Source organism: Maylandia zebra, linkage group LG10 (genome assembly GCF_041146795.1).
Source record: "Maylandia zebra isolate NMK-2024a linkage group LG10, Mzebra_GT3a, whole genome shotgun sequence".
NCBI lineage: Eukaryota > Metazoa > Chordata > Actinopteri > Cichliformes > Cichlidae > Maylandia > Maylandia zebra.
Window position 1 is genome coordinate 15883297 of NC_135176.1, and position 17467 is coordinate 15900763.

Here is a 17467-nt window from a genome sequence, read left to right on the forward strand (position 1 = left end):
TGGAAAGATATGTGTCTGCAGGAAAAGATTGTCGTTTACTAAAGAGTGGCATTTGCATGTTTTACTGATAAATGAACACATGTTTTACAGTTAATGAAATTCTGAGTCTAAGGATACTACGTAAAGTTGTGAGTGTACAACACAAATTACATGATATCAGTATCAGAGTAAATACTTTACAGTATATTTTAACAGTAATCAGAAAAAATGTCATACCAGTGCAGTGTATCACATCCCAATTTACATTTATCAAATCTAGGAAGCAGACAATATAAACATTTCCAAATATCATGCAGGGGACATTTAAATGAGCTTTTCTCTTGCAGCATCCTCGTCTAAAATTGGAAAAACACTGTTTACTTGCACAGTCTGCACTCTGTCTGTGGAGGGCAGCAAAGATGCCCGCAGTGTTTCAGCTTAAGAAGAAGAAAGAATTAACGGAAGTAAGCACAAGCGATTTCAAGTTTTTTGAGAATGTGACTGCTACTGCTGTTATGTGTGTAGCAGTGTGTTTAAAATATAAATTAAAATTTGTTTAACATTAATTCCCAAACGATGTCGCATGATAAGTGCAAACTTAAAATATTTTAGAATCCAAGCAAACCTACTGTATGACTATATATATATATCTATATATATATATATATATATATATATATATATAACATTAAGATTATATACAAGCTAGTACATGCATATTATTTCTTAATTAAAAAAAACATTTTTAGAACAACAAAACACCACAATCATCACCATGGTTTTGTTAATACACTCACAAAACCAAAGAAGAGTAAAAATCTATGATAGCAACAAGAAGTCTACACATGACCCATGATTACGTAGTGGCTATAGTAAAATGCTCCAAGATCTAACCCCATACTTACATTTTCTGTTTTCAGAAAGAAAGAATTCTTATCTAGGGTTTAAATTCACAACAACAAAGATACATACAGGGGGAGGAGATAAGAAGTATGACCACTTAATTCCGTAGATGAGCATTGTTCCAAATCAAGTCAAACTTTCAAAAGTTCTGTAAAACTCAATTTTACACTGATGGACATATCTGAGGGAAATGTCAGTCTTATCTTTGCAAATTCCTGCAATTAGTTTGTCACAAGGCATATTTCAAGTACTTATTATCTATTGACTACAAAAATGCAAAGATCCTGTGACAACGAGCACTGATAATAGTCTTCGTTAGAAAAGCCAGTACCAATAGTTATCACCAAAACCCCAAAAGACAGAATTATAAAACTTTGACACGGGCGCTTTACTTTGAAAGATGTAAACAGGAAGTCCAGACTTCCGGAACACGAGCGTGACAACTGGCGTTAGGTCTGTGTAATGAAATGCTGTCAGCTTTAGTAACTACAGAGTTATCATAGGAAATATACACTTTAAAGATTAATACATAGCCATGGGGGGTAAGAATAAACAGCGAACTAAAGGAAATGTTCGGGTGAGTTGCTCCCACTGTCTGTAAGGCAGAGTGTTAAAGACAACAGCTAAAATTGCTAACAACAAAGCCGAAAACGAGCTAATGTAAACTTCTGATTATCACAACGCGTGACATAGCTGTGGTGTTTGATAGATGTAGCTAACCACACTTCGTTTTTTTCTTTCCCGCCACTAGCCGTCCAGCAGCGGCCGAGCTGCTGAGGTCCTGACCCGGGAAGGTGGCGTAATCCCGGCGTTTGTTGGCTTCGGTTCGACCGTCGCCTCGGAGCTGAGTTACGTTCCAGCTGTCCACGGCGCGGAAGACATAGACAACCTGGTAGATGCAGATTTCCGCCTGGTGCTCAGAAAATTGTCGAAGAGGGATGTTGTCACCAGACTCAAGGTGAGTTTAAACCCCAGCTGTAAGTTTAACTGTTATTCTGCTTGATGCCAGATACACAAACCCCGTCATGATTTCACTGTAAATAAGTCATATTACGCAAAACATATGCTGGGAGTTTAGGATATGTTTATATATGCATATGAAACACTGAGAGTTTCAGTGAACAGCCACCAAATAAAAGTTTAACACTTAGAGTGAACTCCAAATCTCCATACTGATGAAACTTTCCTCACCCAGCCAGGAAACTACTTGTCAGTCAATTGTCCAATTACATTTGAGTCGTCTCTGAAAATAGTTGATCTGTATGTAAACATGGTTACCTTTTTAAAACGGTGAATTCTGTACTTTTGATTAAACTGTTGAATTAAAGCAGCAAGTTTGTTTCAATCATGTCTTGGTTGCTTGAGTTAAACGCCACTTTGTTGTGTACAGAGGTCACTTACAAAAACTTAACATTTTGTTGAGATCTAACTGAAACGCAAATTGTAGCAGCTTACTCTCAACAGGAAAGAAATGACGTGATGACATCACACCTGTATTAGCCTCCTTAAACTGGCTTGCACTCCATAGCAGGATTCACTTTTCAGGATCTAAGTTTTAAATAGTCTCAGTGGTTTTGATGCCATCTTACTTAGCTTTTCAGTCATGGCTTGTGACCTTTGAAAGAACTTATCTTTTCACATAAGAGCTGCCCAGTCTGAACAGACTGATAAAAAACCTATATATTCTCACTTGCTTTCAGTTCTAGTTGAGCAGGGTACACGGTCTTTTTTTTTTATAATGCAAGCACAGTCTTACTTACTTTGTTTGATTGTTTTTAGTGTATATTTGTTGTTGATTTAGTGACTGTTGTGTATGGTGTATATTTCGTATAACAGCTGACATTGTTTGAAATGTGCTATAGAAATAAACTTTTGACTTTAGTTGACTAGACATAATTGCTATGTAAAAAGTTAAAAAAGCACACATACCCACACACATGTTACAAACAGTACCATAAAATACTGTGTGGACATGACTGTTAGATACGTTGTTTTTTTGTCCAAACTTGTCTGGTGATTATGTGTAATCTTCTCAGGCTGTGCAGGATTTTGGGTCCATGTGTCAGGAACGGGATGCTGATGTTGTCAAAGGGATCCTACCATACTGGCCAAGGATTTACTGCAAAATATCAGTGGTGAGCTGTCCATTTATTGGGAAATCATGATTAGTTTTCATATTATTTCGATTGTTATTATTGTTACTATTAATTTCAACTATTCTGGAAAAATTAATGACATCTAGTGCATAACAAACCACTCCAACCAGCTCAACAATTGTAGATTTTACACTACTTCAGATTTCATATCAATCAATTCAATTATCCCTTTTTTACCAATGTGTAATTATAAAAATGTGTAAAAGTATTTCTCACTAAGTGGCTGCCTAAAACTACACTAGAAGAACATTTTATGTGAGATTTAAATATGTGTTTGTTTGTTCTTAGGGTGTGTCTATATTAAAAAAGGTTTTCTCTTCATAATGTCTGTCAGGATCACGATCGACGCATTAGGGAGGCTACCCAGCAGGCTTTTGAGCAGCTGGTGCTAAAAGTACGTCGCAGCTTGGCCCCATTTCTGAAAAGCTTGATGGGTCACTGGATTCTGTCCCAGTGTGACACCCACACACCTGCAGCCTCAGCTGCTTTCCAGGCCTTCCAGGCTGCTTTCTCACCCGCAAAACAGCCTGAAGCTATCAGCTTCTGCAAGGATGAAATCCTTAATGTGAGTAGAAGCGGTGGCATCATTGTGGACGTGGTGAATTTTCTGCTTTAGCTGAATTTAACATGCAATTGTTGTTTTTACATTGCAGGTACTTCAAGATGTTTTGTTGAAGGAAACGGCCGACACACTGAGTGATTCCCAGTATGCTAAGATTTCATCTCATTGTAGCACCTCTGTTCGTCCTTCTCACTGTGCGTCACGATGATAATGTATTCTGTCTTTGCTGAGGCACTGATTTTTACTTGTTCTCTAGAAGTTTGACGGAGGAGGAGAGGGAAGCCAAATATGTGCGCATGCTGACCAGTTCTCTGTTGGGGGTGAAGAGACTTCTCTCCCTGCTGCTCCAGGATGACAGGGCGGCCCTGGAGACAGGACTAGCACATCTTGTTAATTCTGGAAAGTTTTGGAAATATGGCAAACACAAGATTCCACAGGTACTAGCTGATTAGGCCTGATTTGAATGGTATTTGTAGTGTGCAAAAAACAAACCCTCAAAACAAACAAACAAGGTGTTTTTGCTGGGCTGTCACCTGCCAACAGAAAGCTTTAAATGCACCATGACATTAATTTCTGTCACTGTTTGTTTGCACGTTTTGGCTAAATCTGAACTGAATAAGCAACTGTTGTTTACTGTTGTAAAAATTACAACTGCAGGTGAGGGGGGCGTTTTTTGAGATGGTGTGTGCTCTGTGTGAGTTCACACCAGGACTGGTCCACGCTGAAGCAGCGCGTCTCTGTCCCGCTGTCCTCCTCAGTATCGACGACACGGATCCTGTAGTGCTGCCCCCCGTGTGGGAGGCTGTTCTCCACGTTGTGTCTACAATCCATGTAAGCTCATGTTTAAAACATGTCCATGCAATAATGATAATACAGCTGGATTTCTGATATTAAAATGAAGTGAAAAAGTAGTGCAAGAAGACATTATGTTAAGCAACAACAAGTAGATGTGTTTTATTTTGTTGTTGTTTTGTCTGTGTGTGGTTTAGGATTGCTGGACACACGTGAATGCCAAGAAAGGCTTCTTGCCCAAACTTTGGGCTCTGTTAAAAGAGGGCGGCAAAGGCATGGCTAAAGCTTTACACCCGAATCTGATGCCGCTTCTTAGTAAACTGCTCCCAGAGGTCACTGATCCAAAGATGGACTTCTTCACCATGTTCTTCACTACATTCGCACAAGGGTAATTAGTTTATGTGTATATTTCTATCTGTTTTTTAAAATGTATGCATGTATTATGTTGAATGAGAAAATTGTACAGGTCAAATTAATACACTCAGAAAGTAAATGTATTACTTGAATTCTTTAGCAAGTCATTTGATGAATAATATTCTTATTACTCTTCACGTAACTTAATAATCTTTTGCACTATATAACCTCAATTGTGTGATTGTGTCAGTCTTTCTAGTGAGCGTGCAGTAACGAGCCCATCAGAAAGTGCGGCGATAGTGACATCTTTTGTTGAGTGCTTGAGATACTGCGTATTACAAAATGCAGAGGATGTGGACGACCAGGGGAAAATAAGGAGCATGCTGAATTCACAGCAGGTGGAGTCACTCAGTCATGCATGCTTTTCCCATAATGGTAAATCTAGCGAGGTTGGCATCTTTCTTACATTTGCTTTTGTCTTTTTGTAGCTTCTACCCCTACTTGAAAATGCTCTAAGAAATCCTTCCCTTCAGAATGGTCCTCTCTTCCTTTCGGTCACTGAAATGCTCATTTCCTGGGAGAAGAGGGTAGGTTTACAAAGGGAAGGTGAAGCCAGTGACAGCAAAGATGTCTTTCAAAGACTTCTGACAGACTTCTGGGAGGAACTTGGTCTTCTCTGTGTGAGTTATGTTGACAACGAGGAGGCAGATCCACAGGCTTTGGAAGGGATAGCCACCTTGCTACATGTAAGCTTACTTTTGAAAAGTCTCTTGCTCAAATGTATTCTCCACAGAAATGGCAATTTTGTCACTGAGGATGCAGGAGATCAATATGACTGTCAGAGCAATTTATGTCAAAAAAAGAAAAGGAAAAAAAGGTCATTAGGTAACAGATAAAGTGGCGCCAAAACAAATCTATTCTCTCCCGTGTTTCTCCAGGTGATGCGTTATCCTGAGAGGGTAAACAAAAAGCAAACACAGAAGAAGAAATCTGTCAGGTTGTGTTTTTCTAAACCAGAAGAAAATGAGAAAACTGGAGTTGAGGGGGATGGCGCTGAGAAGCTTGCGCAGGCGGTGTCAGAGCTTGTGAATGAGAAAGCATTTGGGTCCCTACAGACGCAGCATTTTGAAGATGTAGTGTGCCAGCTGGCACAGCTGTGCCTGGTGCATGTGAATGAGAAAAACTCAGAGAGACATCTTGTTTTCCTCTCCCATCTTATGCGGTCTTTCCACACCCCCAGAGTTTTCAGTGTAAGTCATTTGTTTTTAAATTTTTAATTTTAATTGCAGAGAATTGTATTTTAATGTCAATCATTTATTCCTTCCTTTGATTTTTAGTGGTTGTGTTCTGCTAATCTTCTTTTTTTTTTTTTTTTACACCCGATGAATTTGTCTTCTTAATTGCAAAATCTGTGAAAACATTGTTTTTACAAATAGGTATCATGATTTGCAAAACTGCCGACGGTAACGTTAATTATCTGTAATTTTAATGAAGTCTTAAATGTGAAAGAACCCTTGTATGACCCTTTGGATTCAATAGTGAAAATTATTTCATCCTTACCAGCTCTTATAGCTCATTGAAGGTTTCATTTTTTTCACCCTAACTGTGCTTCTCTTAGACATTGGTTGAATTGGATGACAAAATGACAAAAGACGAGAAGCAGAGGGATGAGGGGATTATGAAAAATCCAGCAGTGCAGTTCCTGTTGGAGCGGGTGGTGGTGTGGCTGGCTGAAAAGGGGCGCACAGACACCGAGCACCTGGTGGAGATGGTCTTCAGCTCGCTTCACTGCTGCAGTGGGCAGGAGACCAACCGCATCCTCAACCATATCACCACGGTGAGATGCAGATGTGAAACTTGATGTCGAGTCTTCACTATCATCAGGATTCCCACATTTGCTGGAGATTCATCTCAAACCTTTTTCCTGTGCTAATATTTTCACTCTTCACTCTGGTTTCTAGATGGGTCTGTCATGGGGAATTATCCTGCAGATTATTCAGAGGGTATGTGCTACTCACTCACTCATTTCTTTTTTCTTTTCTTCAGCTTGTTCCCTACATATATATCAAATTTATGATGCTGGAACTGTCTGTGCTGCTCTGCTATCTTTCCTGTCAGGCATGTACGGATCCGGAGACTCTGAAGAGCTGCAGTGATTGGCTAAAAGGTTCGGTTCTGGGTGAACAACTCCTGGGATTGACTGAGGAGCTCTGCAAGGTGGGGAGCAGCTCTTGCGACTCCATCTCTTCTACAAGCGGCCACAGTTGGACGCTTATCAGCCTGGTCCTCTCTCAGCATCACAACAATGGTGAACACAAAATCAAACATTTTTACAAAAAAAAAAAACTTTTTTGTTTGCTTGTTTTACTCAAAAATCACGTGTTCTGTCTGTTTTACATATGCAGAGTCTCTGATCGGAGAGGTGTACATGGAGAAAATCTTGGAGAAACTCCACGCCACTCTGTCTGAGACCAAAAGCCTATCAGATAAAGGCAACATGGAGCCACTCATCTCCTTCATTTGTGATGTGGCTTCCACGTTCTTCTCTTCTGTACAAGACTGCCTTCTTCTCGTCTCCGCTGAGGAGCTCTTGCTCACCGTCTTCCAGCTCACTGCTCAAGATCAGGCGCACACTCACTTATCTGGTGGGTATTTGCACAGTGCACAAGCCTCATGCATACTTGACAGGTATGATTTAAAAACAAACAAAGCAAAACTCATTTGTCGTGATATTGTTTTGATAGACTCACTTTTACATAAAATGAGGAAAGTGTGCGTGGCTGGGGTCCAGTCATTGGTCCAACACTGTGATTATGAGGTCAAAGAAGGCGGCTTCCTGCACAGTGCAGCTGTTTGGGTGAGGAAGCAGCTGCTTGCCACACCGCTGGATATGAAAGGGTAAGGAAATGCTTCTTTAAAAAATAAAGTGGTCTGTAATTGAACTAATTCTGACCTGTTTATTGCATGTGATGCATACTTGAAGAATCTTTTCCTGTCTTGTTGCAATTAAGATTTCCGGCTGTTATTTTGTTACAGCATACAGGTTCTAGTTTTGGCCGTACAAAGCGTGGTGGAGTCGATCATCTCTGTCTGTGATCAGGCGTCCACCATCATCATCCAGTTCTTTACCCTCCTGATGCCCAGCCAGACAGAGTGGACAAGAATCAGGCGGGCCTTACCTCCTCAGGTCGGTAACCTTAATGCACATCAATTTTACTAAAGGGATCATTTGGGCACTGGCAAACAATGGGCAAATATTTTAAACGGAAGAATTTTTTTAAAATTAAAGCTTGCAATTAAATATTTGATACTAATCCATAGTTTTACTCCTATTCTCTGTGTCTTCAGTGGATCAAAAGCCCTTTACTGTCTAGCCGTTTGCGAGATGTTTGTGAAAAACCCTCCATGGACATGTGGAAGTTCAGGGAGTTGAACAAGCTGCCAGCCCACCTGTGTGCCTGTGCTCTTTTAGGGAAGGTGGCACACAATGCTGCATTCACACATGGTGGCCAGAGTGAGGCAGAAAGTCCTTCACTTCAACAAAACCTTACATACACAGGTAGACAAATTGAACAGAACATGAGCTACAGTTTTCCCTCAACTTATTTTTTTTTTTTGTTTTTATTCCGAGACTACATGATGTATTTTTTATTTGACAGACTATAATGTTTAATCCATTTTTTGGTGCCCTTTTGTTCATTAGTTTCAGAACTACTTTACGCTCTGCAGTGGTGTAAGGAGTTAAACTACAGCCCTACGATGGTGTCGACATATCACAACATGCTGACTGACTGGGGCCTCTCAGAAGGGCTTAATGGACAGGTTCCAATGAAACCCCTGCAGGAGACTCTCTACACGAGGTGATATTTACTCACTAATTCCTGACAAAGAACAGATTTATTTAGCACTTGGCAAGACCAACCTGTGTCGTAAAATTCTGTATAAACAGAAGCTGATTTATTGAGTTTTCAGCTCTACTGGAAATATCTCATTTATGTTTTTTGCTCTGTCTTTGATTCACATCTCACTTTCTAGGCAGTAATTTAAAACACCATTCAGTGATTTATTTATTTATTTTTTTTAAATTGTCTTGTTGCCATTTAGGTCAGTGACAGAGGGAGGTCTGTGGTCTCTGACTCTAGAAAACTACATCCACAGCAACAGCTTGGAAGGCGCAGCAGTGAGGAAGCTTTATGGTAGTGCAAACAGGTCAGCAGTTGATCAGTTAAAATTGTTTAAATTCACGGATTTCACACTCAGAGCTGTCATGTGGCTGCTTTTGTAGCTGTGTTGCATATTCATAATTTTCTGTGTTTGACTAGTTTGTTCCCAGTGTCTCAAAGCAAACTGAACACACTCCAGGTACTCTGCCCCAGTATGAGCAATGAAGACAGGGAGAGTCTTGTAGCTTTGGCTACTGCTGGATTAGTCAACTGGCAGGAGGATGAAAGTAAGAACACACATATGAATATACACACAAATGCACACATGCTTATTTTGCACTTGAAGAAGTGAATAATAATTGTGCCTGTGTGTCTCAGATGTGTATGGGTGTCTGGCAGTGCTGCTGTGCTGTCTGAATGCCAGCACACAAGTAGAGGACAAGGTTGTGCAGGCTATCCTGGCCACTGTGATGGAATGGAGGAACAGCAGGGAGGACTGGTTCCTCTTTAGCTGGTAATGTAACTGCATAAGCTGTTTATTAATCTCTCGAAACACAAAGTTTGTGTACACTGATATCAAAACCCTCGACAGCTGAAGTTTATAACATCTCGATAACATTGGTTATCGTATTCCAGGGGTCACGGGATAAAGTAAGAAGCAAATGAGCAGTTCCAAAATGCTAAAGTCTTATAGGGGGTTCTTGGTAAAATGTGGTTTGTACCTACTAAACGAGATGATTCACATGAATGTTAATTTGACACATACCCCTTGCACCACTGGCATCTGTAAAATATGCTGGAAAACAAGTCCTACTATAAGATAAGGTAAGATTAAATTGGCTATACTTTATACCAGATTTGGTCAATTCTTTTAAAGAATGGTATATTCTTCAATAAAGTTAATAAAAACAGTTACAATTGGTTAAAATGTGTGACTCACTGGTGTATTTTCTACTGGTTTTGACTGCTTTTTCTATTTCACATGTTTTAGTGACCTGTCCAAAGCAACTTCAGAGCAGTTGAACCTTAGTGTGGAGATCATGCGGTTCCTGTCCTGGCTGGTGACTCGCTGTCCAGCAATTCTAGGGGGAAGCCAGTGGGACTTCCTGCTGTGCTCTATGTTGGCATGGTTGGAGGTGAGATGTATCTCATAGATGAGCCTTTTTCACATATACACCGCAGTCAAAAATCGTTCTAAACTTTAGCCCGCTGAGCGTCATGCGAAAACAGAAACGTCCAAATCGGTATGATCAGGCATTAAACGGATTATCCTCCAGCTGTCTTCGCACTGCAGAGTCCCAAACATTGTTTGGAGTTTATCTGTGAAAACGGCTGTTTTTTTTTTTTTTTTTGTTTTCACTGTATTTAAATTGTTAGTCTTTGTTGTGATACTCTGCTACTCCCAGAATGTTTATTTCTCACAGTCTTCGACTTTATTTGCTTGCTTTCAATCTCAGACTGCCAGTGAGAATGTTGGAAGTCTATGGAACCCATGGGTGCAGCTCTTTGTGTGCGAGAACGCTGGATTGATAGTGAAGCTGAATGAGTTCTTCACAACATTATCTTCGTCCAATATAGCAGACAAGCTGCCACCAGAACTGGCTGGCGAATGGACAGATTTCTTTGTAGAGGGAATCTACAACCTGCTGTTACCGCTGCCTGTCAGTATCACAGGTATGTGTGGATATGATGTTTTTCTTTCCAATTTTGCTAAACATTAGATAGCACATATCCTCTGTGTAACTGAATAGTACATTTTTGATCCAGAGATTCAGTCGGAAATTGTGGAAGAAAGTTGATACCTCAGTCACGACCCTGAAGTTGAAAGTGGACAAACATTATCAGCAAGAGCAGAGAGTGGTGTGAAAGTATTTGACCCTCTTCCCGAGTTCCTCTTCTTTTATATGTATGTCACATTTACATGTTTCAGATTATTAAACACATTTAAATATTAGACAAAGATAACACAAGTAAACACAAAGTGCAGTTTTTAAATTAAGGTATTTATTGTTAAGGGGAAACAAATCCAAACCTACATGGCCCTTTGTGAATAAATGATCTGATTAAACCTAATAACTGATTGGGCCACCCTTAGCAGCAACAACTGCAATCAAGCTTTTGTGATAACTGGCAACGAGTGTTTTACAGCGCTGTGGAAGAATTTTGACCCACTCATCTTTACAGAATTGTTGTAATTCAGAAACGTTGGAGGGTTTTCGAACATGAACTGCCTTTTTAAGGTTGTTGATTTTGTCTAAGCTGCTCCAAAGTCTTTATTTTGTTTTTCTTAAGGCATTCTAAGGTGGACTTGCTGGTGTGTTTTGGATCATAGTCCTGTTATAAGAACCAAGTGCGCTTTAGCTTGAGTTCACAAACAGATGGCCGGATGTTCTCCTTCAGGATGTTTTGGTAGACAGCAGAATTGATGGTTCCATTTACCACAGACAGTCTTTCAGGTCCTCAGGCAGCAAAACAGCCCCAGACCATCACACTACCACCACCATTTTTACTGTTGGTGTGATGTCCTTTTCTGCAGTGCTGTGTTATTTTACACTAGATGTAATGGGACACACACCTTCCAGAAAGTTCAACTTTTGTCTTGTCAGTATTTTCCCAAAAGTCTTGGGAATCATCAAGATGTTTTCTGGTAAATCTTTTGCTCAGCAGTAGGTTTTGTCTTGGAACTCTGCCATGCCGGCCATTCTTTCCCATTGTCTGTCTTATGGTGGAGTCATGAACACTCACCTTAACTGAGGCGAGTGAGGCCTGCAGTTCTTTGGATGTTGTTCTGGGGTCTTTTGTGACCTTTTGGACGAGTCGTCGCTGTGCTCTTCGGGTAATTGTGGTCGGCCAGCCACCCCTGAGAAGGTTCACCGCTGTCCATGTTTTTGCCATTATAATGGCTCTCACTGTGGTCTCACATGATGTCGATCTTTTGGTGTGCTCCACTTTGTGAGGTAGGTCTCATTTAAGTGATTTCTTGATTGAGAACAGGCGTTGCAGTAATCAACCCCACCCCACCAATAATAAACACCTTTACTTAGAAACTGCATTTTGTGTTTACTCGTGTTGTCTTTGTCTAATATTAAATTTGTTTGATGAACTGAAGCGTTTAACTGGGACAAACATACAAAAAATAGGATATCAGGAAGTGGGCAAACACTTTTTCAAACCATTATACTTCACTTTCAGAATTAAATTTAGAACAAGTCTCTGTTTCTTTCTGTCCCACAAGCACTTTTATTTGAAAATTAATTTTTTCAAAGTAAAGGTGAAATGCAGATATGTCATAACTAGTCTCACTGCAAACAACCACACTTTTTAAATCAATAGGAATGCAAAGAGTGGAACCCTACTTGTCATGTGTGAAGTTTAAAGTAAAAACATGTGGCAGACAGTGTGCAATATGAATCTCCAGAGGTTTTTTTAAATCTCCTCAGTGGCTTCATGGTGTAGTAGTTAACAGTTTGCCTAATGTGTGAAAGATCCCTGGTTTGAGACCTGGAGCAGACACAAGTCCCTCAGAGGGTTTCATCTGAAGAGGCAAAATCTGTGCCAAATCAAATAAAGTGGATCGGTTGAAGAAGAAGACAGATGTTTTAGCTCCTGACAGTAAAGGACTTCAAATTTAGTGGAATTAACTCACTGTCATTAGATAAATTTATATGTAGATGTTTTAATTTCTGTATACCATTTAATATATGCAGTATTATAGCATGTATGATATTTAATGTCGGTTATTTACATATGCACAAGTGCATAATAAGTGTAAGTAATTGTCTTTTTTAAAAAACAAACAAACGTATCTCTCTATTATATGGTTTAGGAAGATGATGTACATGTTAAAGCATTACGTAGTCCTGTATGTAGTACTCTAATCATTCTCTTTGTTATGTTATTCAGAGGCCTTTGCTGAACCAGATGACCCCGTGTTCCCTTTGGCAGTACTGCAGTCAGTCGGTGTTGCACTGACGCATGTACCTGTGCAGCAGCTAACCCAAAACTCGTTGCCACCGCGCTTCATAGCGGACCAGAAGACGAACCTGCCAGAGCCTCTTCAAACACTCCTCAACACTTTCTGTCCTCTGCTCCTGTTTAAGGCCAGACCTCTTCAGATCGCCGTCTACCACATATTGGAAAAGTGAGGATTTCGAATATACAGTGTTATATTTATCCTGAAAACTTGAGCGCCTGCAGGCATTTGCACATAGTCCCCTCACGTATACGGTAAGGTATAAAAAATGAATGTACTTTCTTCTTGTCAATGCAGGGTCATGCCTCAGCTGCCCGAGTGTGATGGAGAAGGCGACAACAATAAATCTGACGACGACAGAGATGAGCCATGCCTGTAAGTCATTTGGGATCGTCTTGTTGCACAGATGCAATGGTTTCTTGTCCACTTTCTTTGTTTTGTCATATACAAAATATTGTCAGGTTTTGTTATAGGTAAAATTTTTAAGCGATTCTTACAGTTAGATCTTGTGTTCAGGTCTCCTCCAGCGTCTCTGATGGCCATCCTGTCAACCTGTGAAGAGCTGTGTGATAACATCCTGTCAGGCATTCAGGTGGGAGAGTTTGCAGTGGTCCAGCCTCTCAGCGTGGAGTACTCCTGCATACTAGGATACTTGCTGTCCTGGAAGCTGCTTCTCACTTTTTTTAAATCCTCATCGTCGCATGTGAGTCACAAGATGGAATTTTAAATTTAATTGTATGACAGAATATGAGCAAGCCATATTAGTTCTGTGGTGAGAATGAGATTTGATGAGGGTATTTTTCAAAATATTAACTTGTCTTAATAATTTCTGCAGCTGCGTGCCAATTATGCCCAGTACCTTAAGAGAAGCTGCTCCCTTAACAAACTCCTTCTCCACGTCTTCAAACTGATGCCCGAGAACCCGGCCTATCCAGGCCAGGAGGCAGAGGCGAGGGAGACTAAAACCTTCTTCACAGAGAGCCTGAATCTGGCTGTTGACAGTAAGCAACATATACACACCTACAGTTACGAGACAAAGTTTAACCCATTAGATTACCAAGATTTCAGCGCTGGTTCACAAGTGAATATGTTCACCAGTGACTGTCAGTAAACCGTTGTTTTCACAGTATCTCCCATCAGTTAATTCAGTGGCCATTGAAAAACAAGGGTTAGGGTTGTTCATAACGGGTAAATCAGCACCTTTGCCTTTGCGCCTTGCTCTCTGTTTACCATGATACACTGGTATTGTATCACCAAAGCCAGTTTGTGTATTGATTTCTCACATCCCTCATCCCTATCGTAACCTCGGCCTATAAATGTGGTGTTTCCAAGGAGTTCTCAACCTTTCTCTTGAGAGCATATGTAGCCTTTTTTGTACTTAAACATCAGATTTAAATATCGCCTCCTGTTCTTCTTCCCTGTAGAGTGTGACAGTGTTGAGTGGGAGCTCCCTCACCTGGCTTGCAGTGTGTACTACAGCACAGTGCAAGACCTGCCTGCCATGGTTCGACTGTGGTGGACTAGCCAGGAGAAGAGAGTGAGCGCAGCCGTGGAGAAGTTCACGATTAAATACATCAGTCCTGTTCTCTCAGCCCAGGAGATCTCATCTGTCCACACCAGCACTCAAATGTTTGACAGCATGACTGTAAGTTTACTTAGTTATTACTTAGTTAAAGAGCTTAAAATTTCCAAGTTAGTTTGAGCACCAAATCTGTTGTCTTGTTGGTACAGATTTCTTTTTTTAATTCAAGTTACAATCTGAAACCTTTTGCAATTAATTGGTATTAAAAAACTATTGCAGAATTCTCATATAATTCTAATATGCTGTTTCAGCTTTTTATAAATTATGTCATTTAAAATGCAATAATAGCATACGATGAGTGTTTCCTCCACTACTCCGTCTACTTTGTTCATTTTTAAGCTTTCGTTATTCACATCCTCACTGCCAAAAACACACCGAGACCTCTTCTCTTCATTTTGAATGGCTTTTATGAAGCCGCTGTTGACACACTGTTTCTCATGTTTTCAATTTTTTAACATCACAAAGTTAACATGAAGTGGAATCATAGAAATCAGAATCAATGAAACTCAGCCACACAGCCTGGAACCGAGTATATGAGCTGAACACTCTAGTGTAGCTGAAATAGCCGACTCGTCTTACATTTTAAATAGGAAAATGTATTCACACATAATAACTTTCTTTTAGATTGTTCTCTGGCATTTTCAGAAAATTACAAAAAAATAATGAAACAATAACCAGCAGCTCCCTTGGGTCGCAACCCTACTTTGGGAAGAGGCGTAGTAAACAATGGCATTTCTGCAGTTTACAGTCCAGATGTTTAACTTTTCTGAGCTGGCCTCTGGGCTTTTTTTTTTCTTTTCTTTTACTATGTGAAATTCCTCATCTTCTCTGCACTGAACCGTTTGCAGTTACTTACGCGATCTTGTCGAAATCTGCAGATGCCTTCTTCTTAGCCTGTGGTAAAAGGTTTTTGTAGTAATAAACACTGAAGATGAATAAATCCTGCAGTGCTACACCTGCCTCACATTTGCAGTATAATGATGCACAAACAATGGTTTCTGTTAAATCGAATTTAATGAACCCTCACTTGACAATAATGCATTCAGTTCATTAAGTAGGATCCTGGCATTTAATTATATAGCAGGTGGCTGATTGTTTAACTGAAAGACCCCCAGTGAAAACGTGCTTTTTTTTTTTTTCTCTCTTTTCTTTGTGCCCCAGGTCAAGGCCCGCTCAGCAGCACGGGAGGTGATTGCCACCTATTCTGTGGATGATATCTTCATTGAGTTGGTGATTCAGCTTCCACAGAATTACCCTTTGGGTTCTATTGCTGTGGAGAGTGGGAGGCGTGTGGGTGTTGCCGTGCAGCAGTGGAGGAACTGGATGCTACAGCTGAGCACCTACCTAACACATCAGGTACACAAAAAGAAACAAACAAAAAGTATATATGCAAGAAGCTGCTGTAATAAGTTGGGGTGTTGTTTTTCAACCCTTGTTGTTTGTATTATATCCTGGTAAAGTAAAGTTTGTTGAGTAGAAAGGCCAGTGCTGGCACTACAGGGCTGTGCAGATACTTTCTTTTCAGATAACGGCTAAGAAAAAGAATACAAAACCACTGAGAAAATGTAATTATATGTGCTCTTTTAGAATGGCAGTATAATGGAGGGTCTGGCTCTGTGGAAGAACAATGTGGATAAGCGTTTTGAGGGAATAGAGGACTGCATGATCTGCTTCTCCGTCATCCACGGATCCAACTACTCTCTGCCGAAGAAGGCTTGCCGCACATGCAAAAAGAAGTTCCACTCTGCGTGTTTGGTGAGATATTGATATATTTTATAAATATGCATTTATCTTTTATCAGTCTTTATAGAGATCACTGACCATGAACTGCAGCCTGTCTATTAGTAACAATATATTTTTTCCCTCTTCTTGCTACAGTACAAATGGTTCACTTCCAGCAACAAGTCCACCTGTCCACTCTGCAGAGAGACCTTCTTTTAAACGCAGTCTGATGACCTTGGCTGAAAAGACGACTGTTCTTTTAATGAACTGCAGCTGGATTGACATTGATTACGTGAAGGTTATTACAAAACTCAAACTTAAGGTCGAACTTATTAGATCAGTGAAATGAACGGCCTCGTTTGGATCGAAAAATAATGCGGAAATCGAAAGTAAAATCCACCAGAATCTAGTTTTAATTGTAATTTCAGAACGTTTCTGTCTGTATTCACAGTCCAGTTGGTTCATTTGCTTTGTTTATCCCAGTGCATTACTGTACTGTATATATCCAGCATCAGCTGCTCCCTGCTGGTGTTGCGCTGATTTTTTTCTGTAGTCTGATTTGTTCCATCTTTAAAAATGCACAGGTGTGCAACAAAAAAAAGTTGCAAAGTTGAAAAATGAGAGCTGGTCGTGCTTCAATCATTAAGAAGCAGCTGTTTTAATTAGTAGGTCTGTAAACTTAAAAAATAAAAAGAGATTTAGTTGAAGGATTACAATGGCTAGGAGGATTTTCACCAATATTTCCTAATATTTAGGAGTGTACAAAGATGATGTGTGATTTAGTTTCATGCATTTCATCTCTGAAACGCATGAACGAGAGCTTCATTGAGGTGGTTTTTAATATGAACACAATTATTCTAAAATATAGCGCAACTTAATGTTATGTGTCCACCCTGTGCCTGCAGAAAGCTGTAAATGGTGATTGAAAGTAAATAAAATACAATATGATTAATGCGTGTCTTCGATTCAATGCAGCAGAGCTGAACAAAGAATAGATGCAGGAAAATAAACTCTTAAGCTGTGTTCCACAGAAAATTATGTTATTTTTACTGTCAAAAGTTTATGCTTGTTACCATCAATAGTCGTCACGGTGATGTATACCGTATGGCAAGTTGCTTTTGTATAGGAACACAAAAGGCTGGCCTTGAAGTCTCCCAGGATGTTACAGACAAAGACCAGGTGGAGAATGATAAATAAATATATCAGTTTTTCTGGTGACTGAGTCATGCAATAGAGGAGAGTGCATATGCGGGGATTCATAAAGGTAAAAAAAAAGACTGC

The 17467-nt window shown here is 40.0% G+C and overlaps 1 protein-coding gene across 2 annotated transcripts; it reads left to right on the forward strand.

Moving 5' to 3' along the window:
- The first annotated feature begins 1301 nt into the window (after positions 1-1301).
- Positions 1302-17138, forward strand: ltn1 (listerin E3 ubiquitin protein ligase 1). Of its 2 annotated transcripts, none has more exons than XM_004550016.4 (32): positions 1302-1459; positions 1634-1840; positions 2919-3017; positions 3373-3603; positions 3692-3744; positions 3857-4037; positions 4258-4431; positions 4590-4780; positions 4997-5144; positions 5235-5492; positions 5685-5996; positions 6365-6583; positions 6708-6749; positions 6865-7054; positions 7152-7391; positions 7491-7644; positions 7783-7933; positions 8095-8305; positions 8450-8606; positions 8851-8955; positions 9069-9196; positions 9288-9423; positions 9901-10045; positions 10367-10583; positions 12813-13050; positions 13180-13257; positions 13399-13585; positions 13718-13883; positions 14307-14527; positions 15626-15820; positions 16052-16219; positions 16343-17138. In XM_004550016.4, the coding sequence occupies exons 1-32, from the start codon at positions 1418-1420 to the stop codon at positions 16403-16405; spliced, it is 5307 nt and encodes a 1768-aa protein (XP_004550073.2). In that variant the 5' UTR covers positions 1302-1417; the 3' UTR covers positions 16406-17138. The 2 variants fall into 2 exon arrangements, with proteins under 2 accessions (XP_004550073.2, XP_076745292.1); XM_076889177.1 differs by having other exon boundaries at positions 1320-1335.
- The last annotated feature ends 329 nt before the right edge of the window (positions 17139-17467 follow it).

Excerpts from the sequence above, each read along its gene's own strand:
- ltn1 (XM_004550016.4), top strand. The coding sequence starts at position 1,418 with ATGGGGGGTAAGAATAAACAGCGAACTAAAGGAAATGTTCGG. Across the intron at positions 3,018-3,372 it reads TTTACTGCAAAATATCAGTG|GATCACGATCGACGCATTAG; the intron begins GTGAGCTGTCCA and ends AATGTCTGTCAG. Across the intron at positions 8,607-8,850 it reads CAGGAGACTCTCTACACGAG|GTCAGTGACAGAGGGAGGTC; the intron begins GTGATATTTACT and ends GTTGCCATTTAG.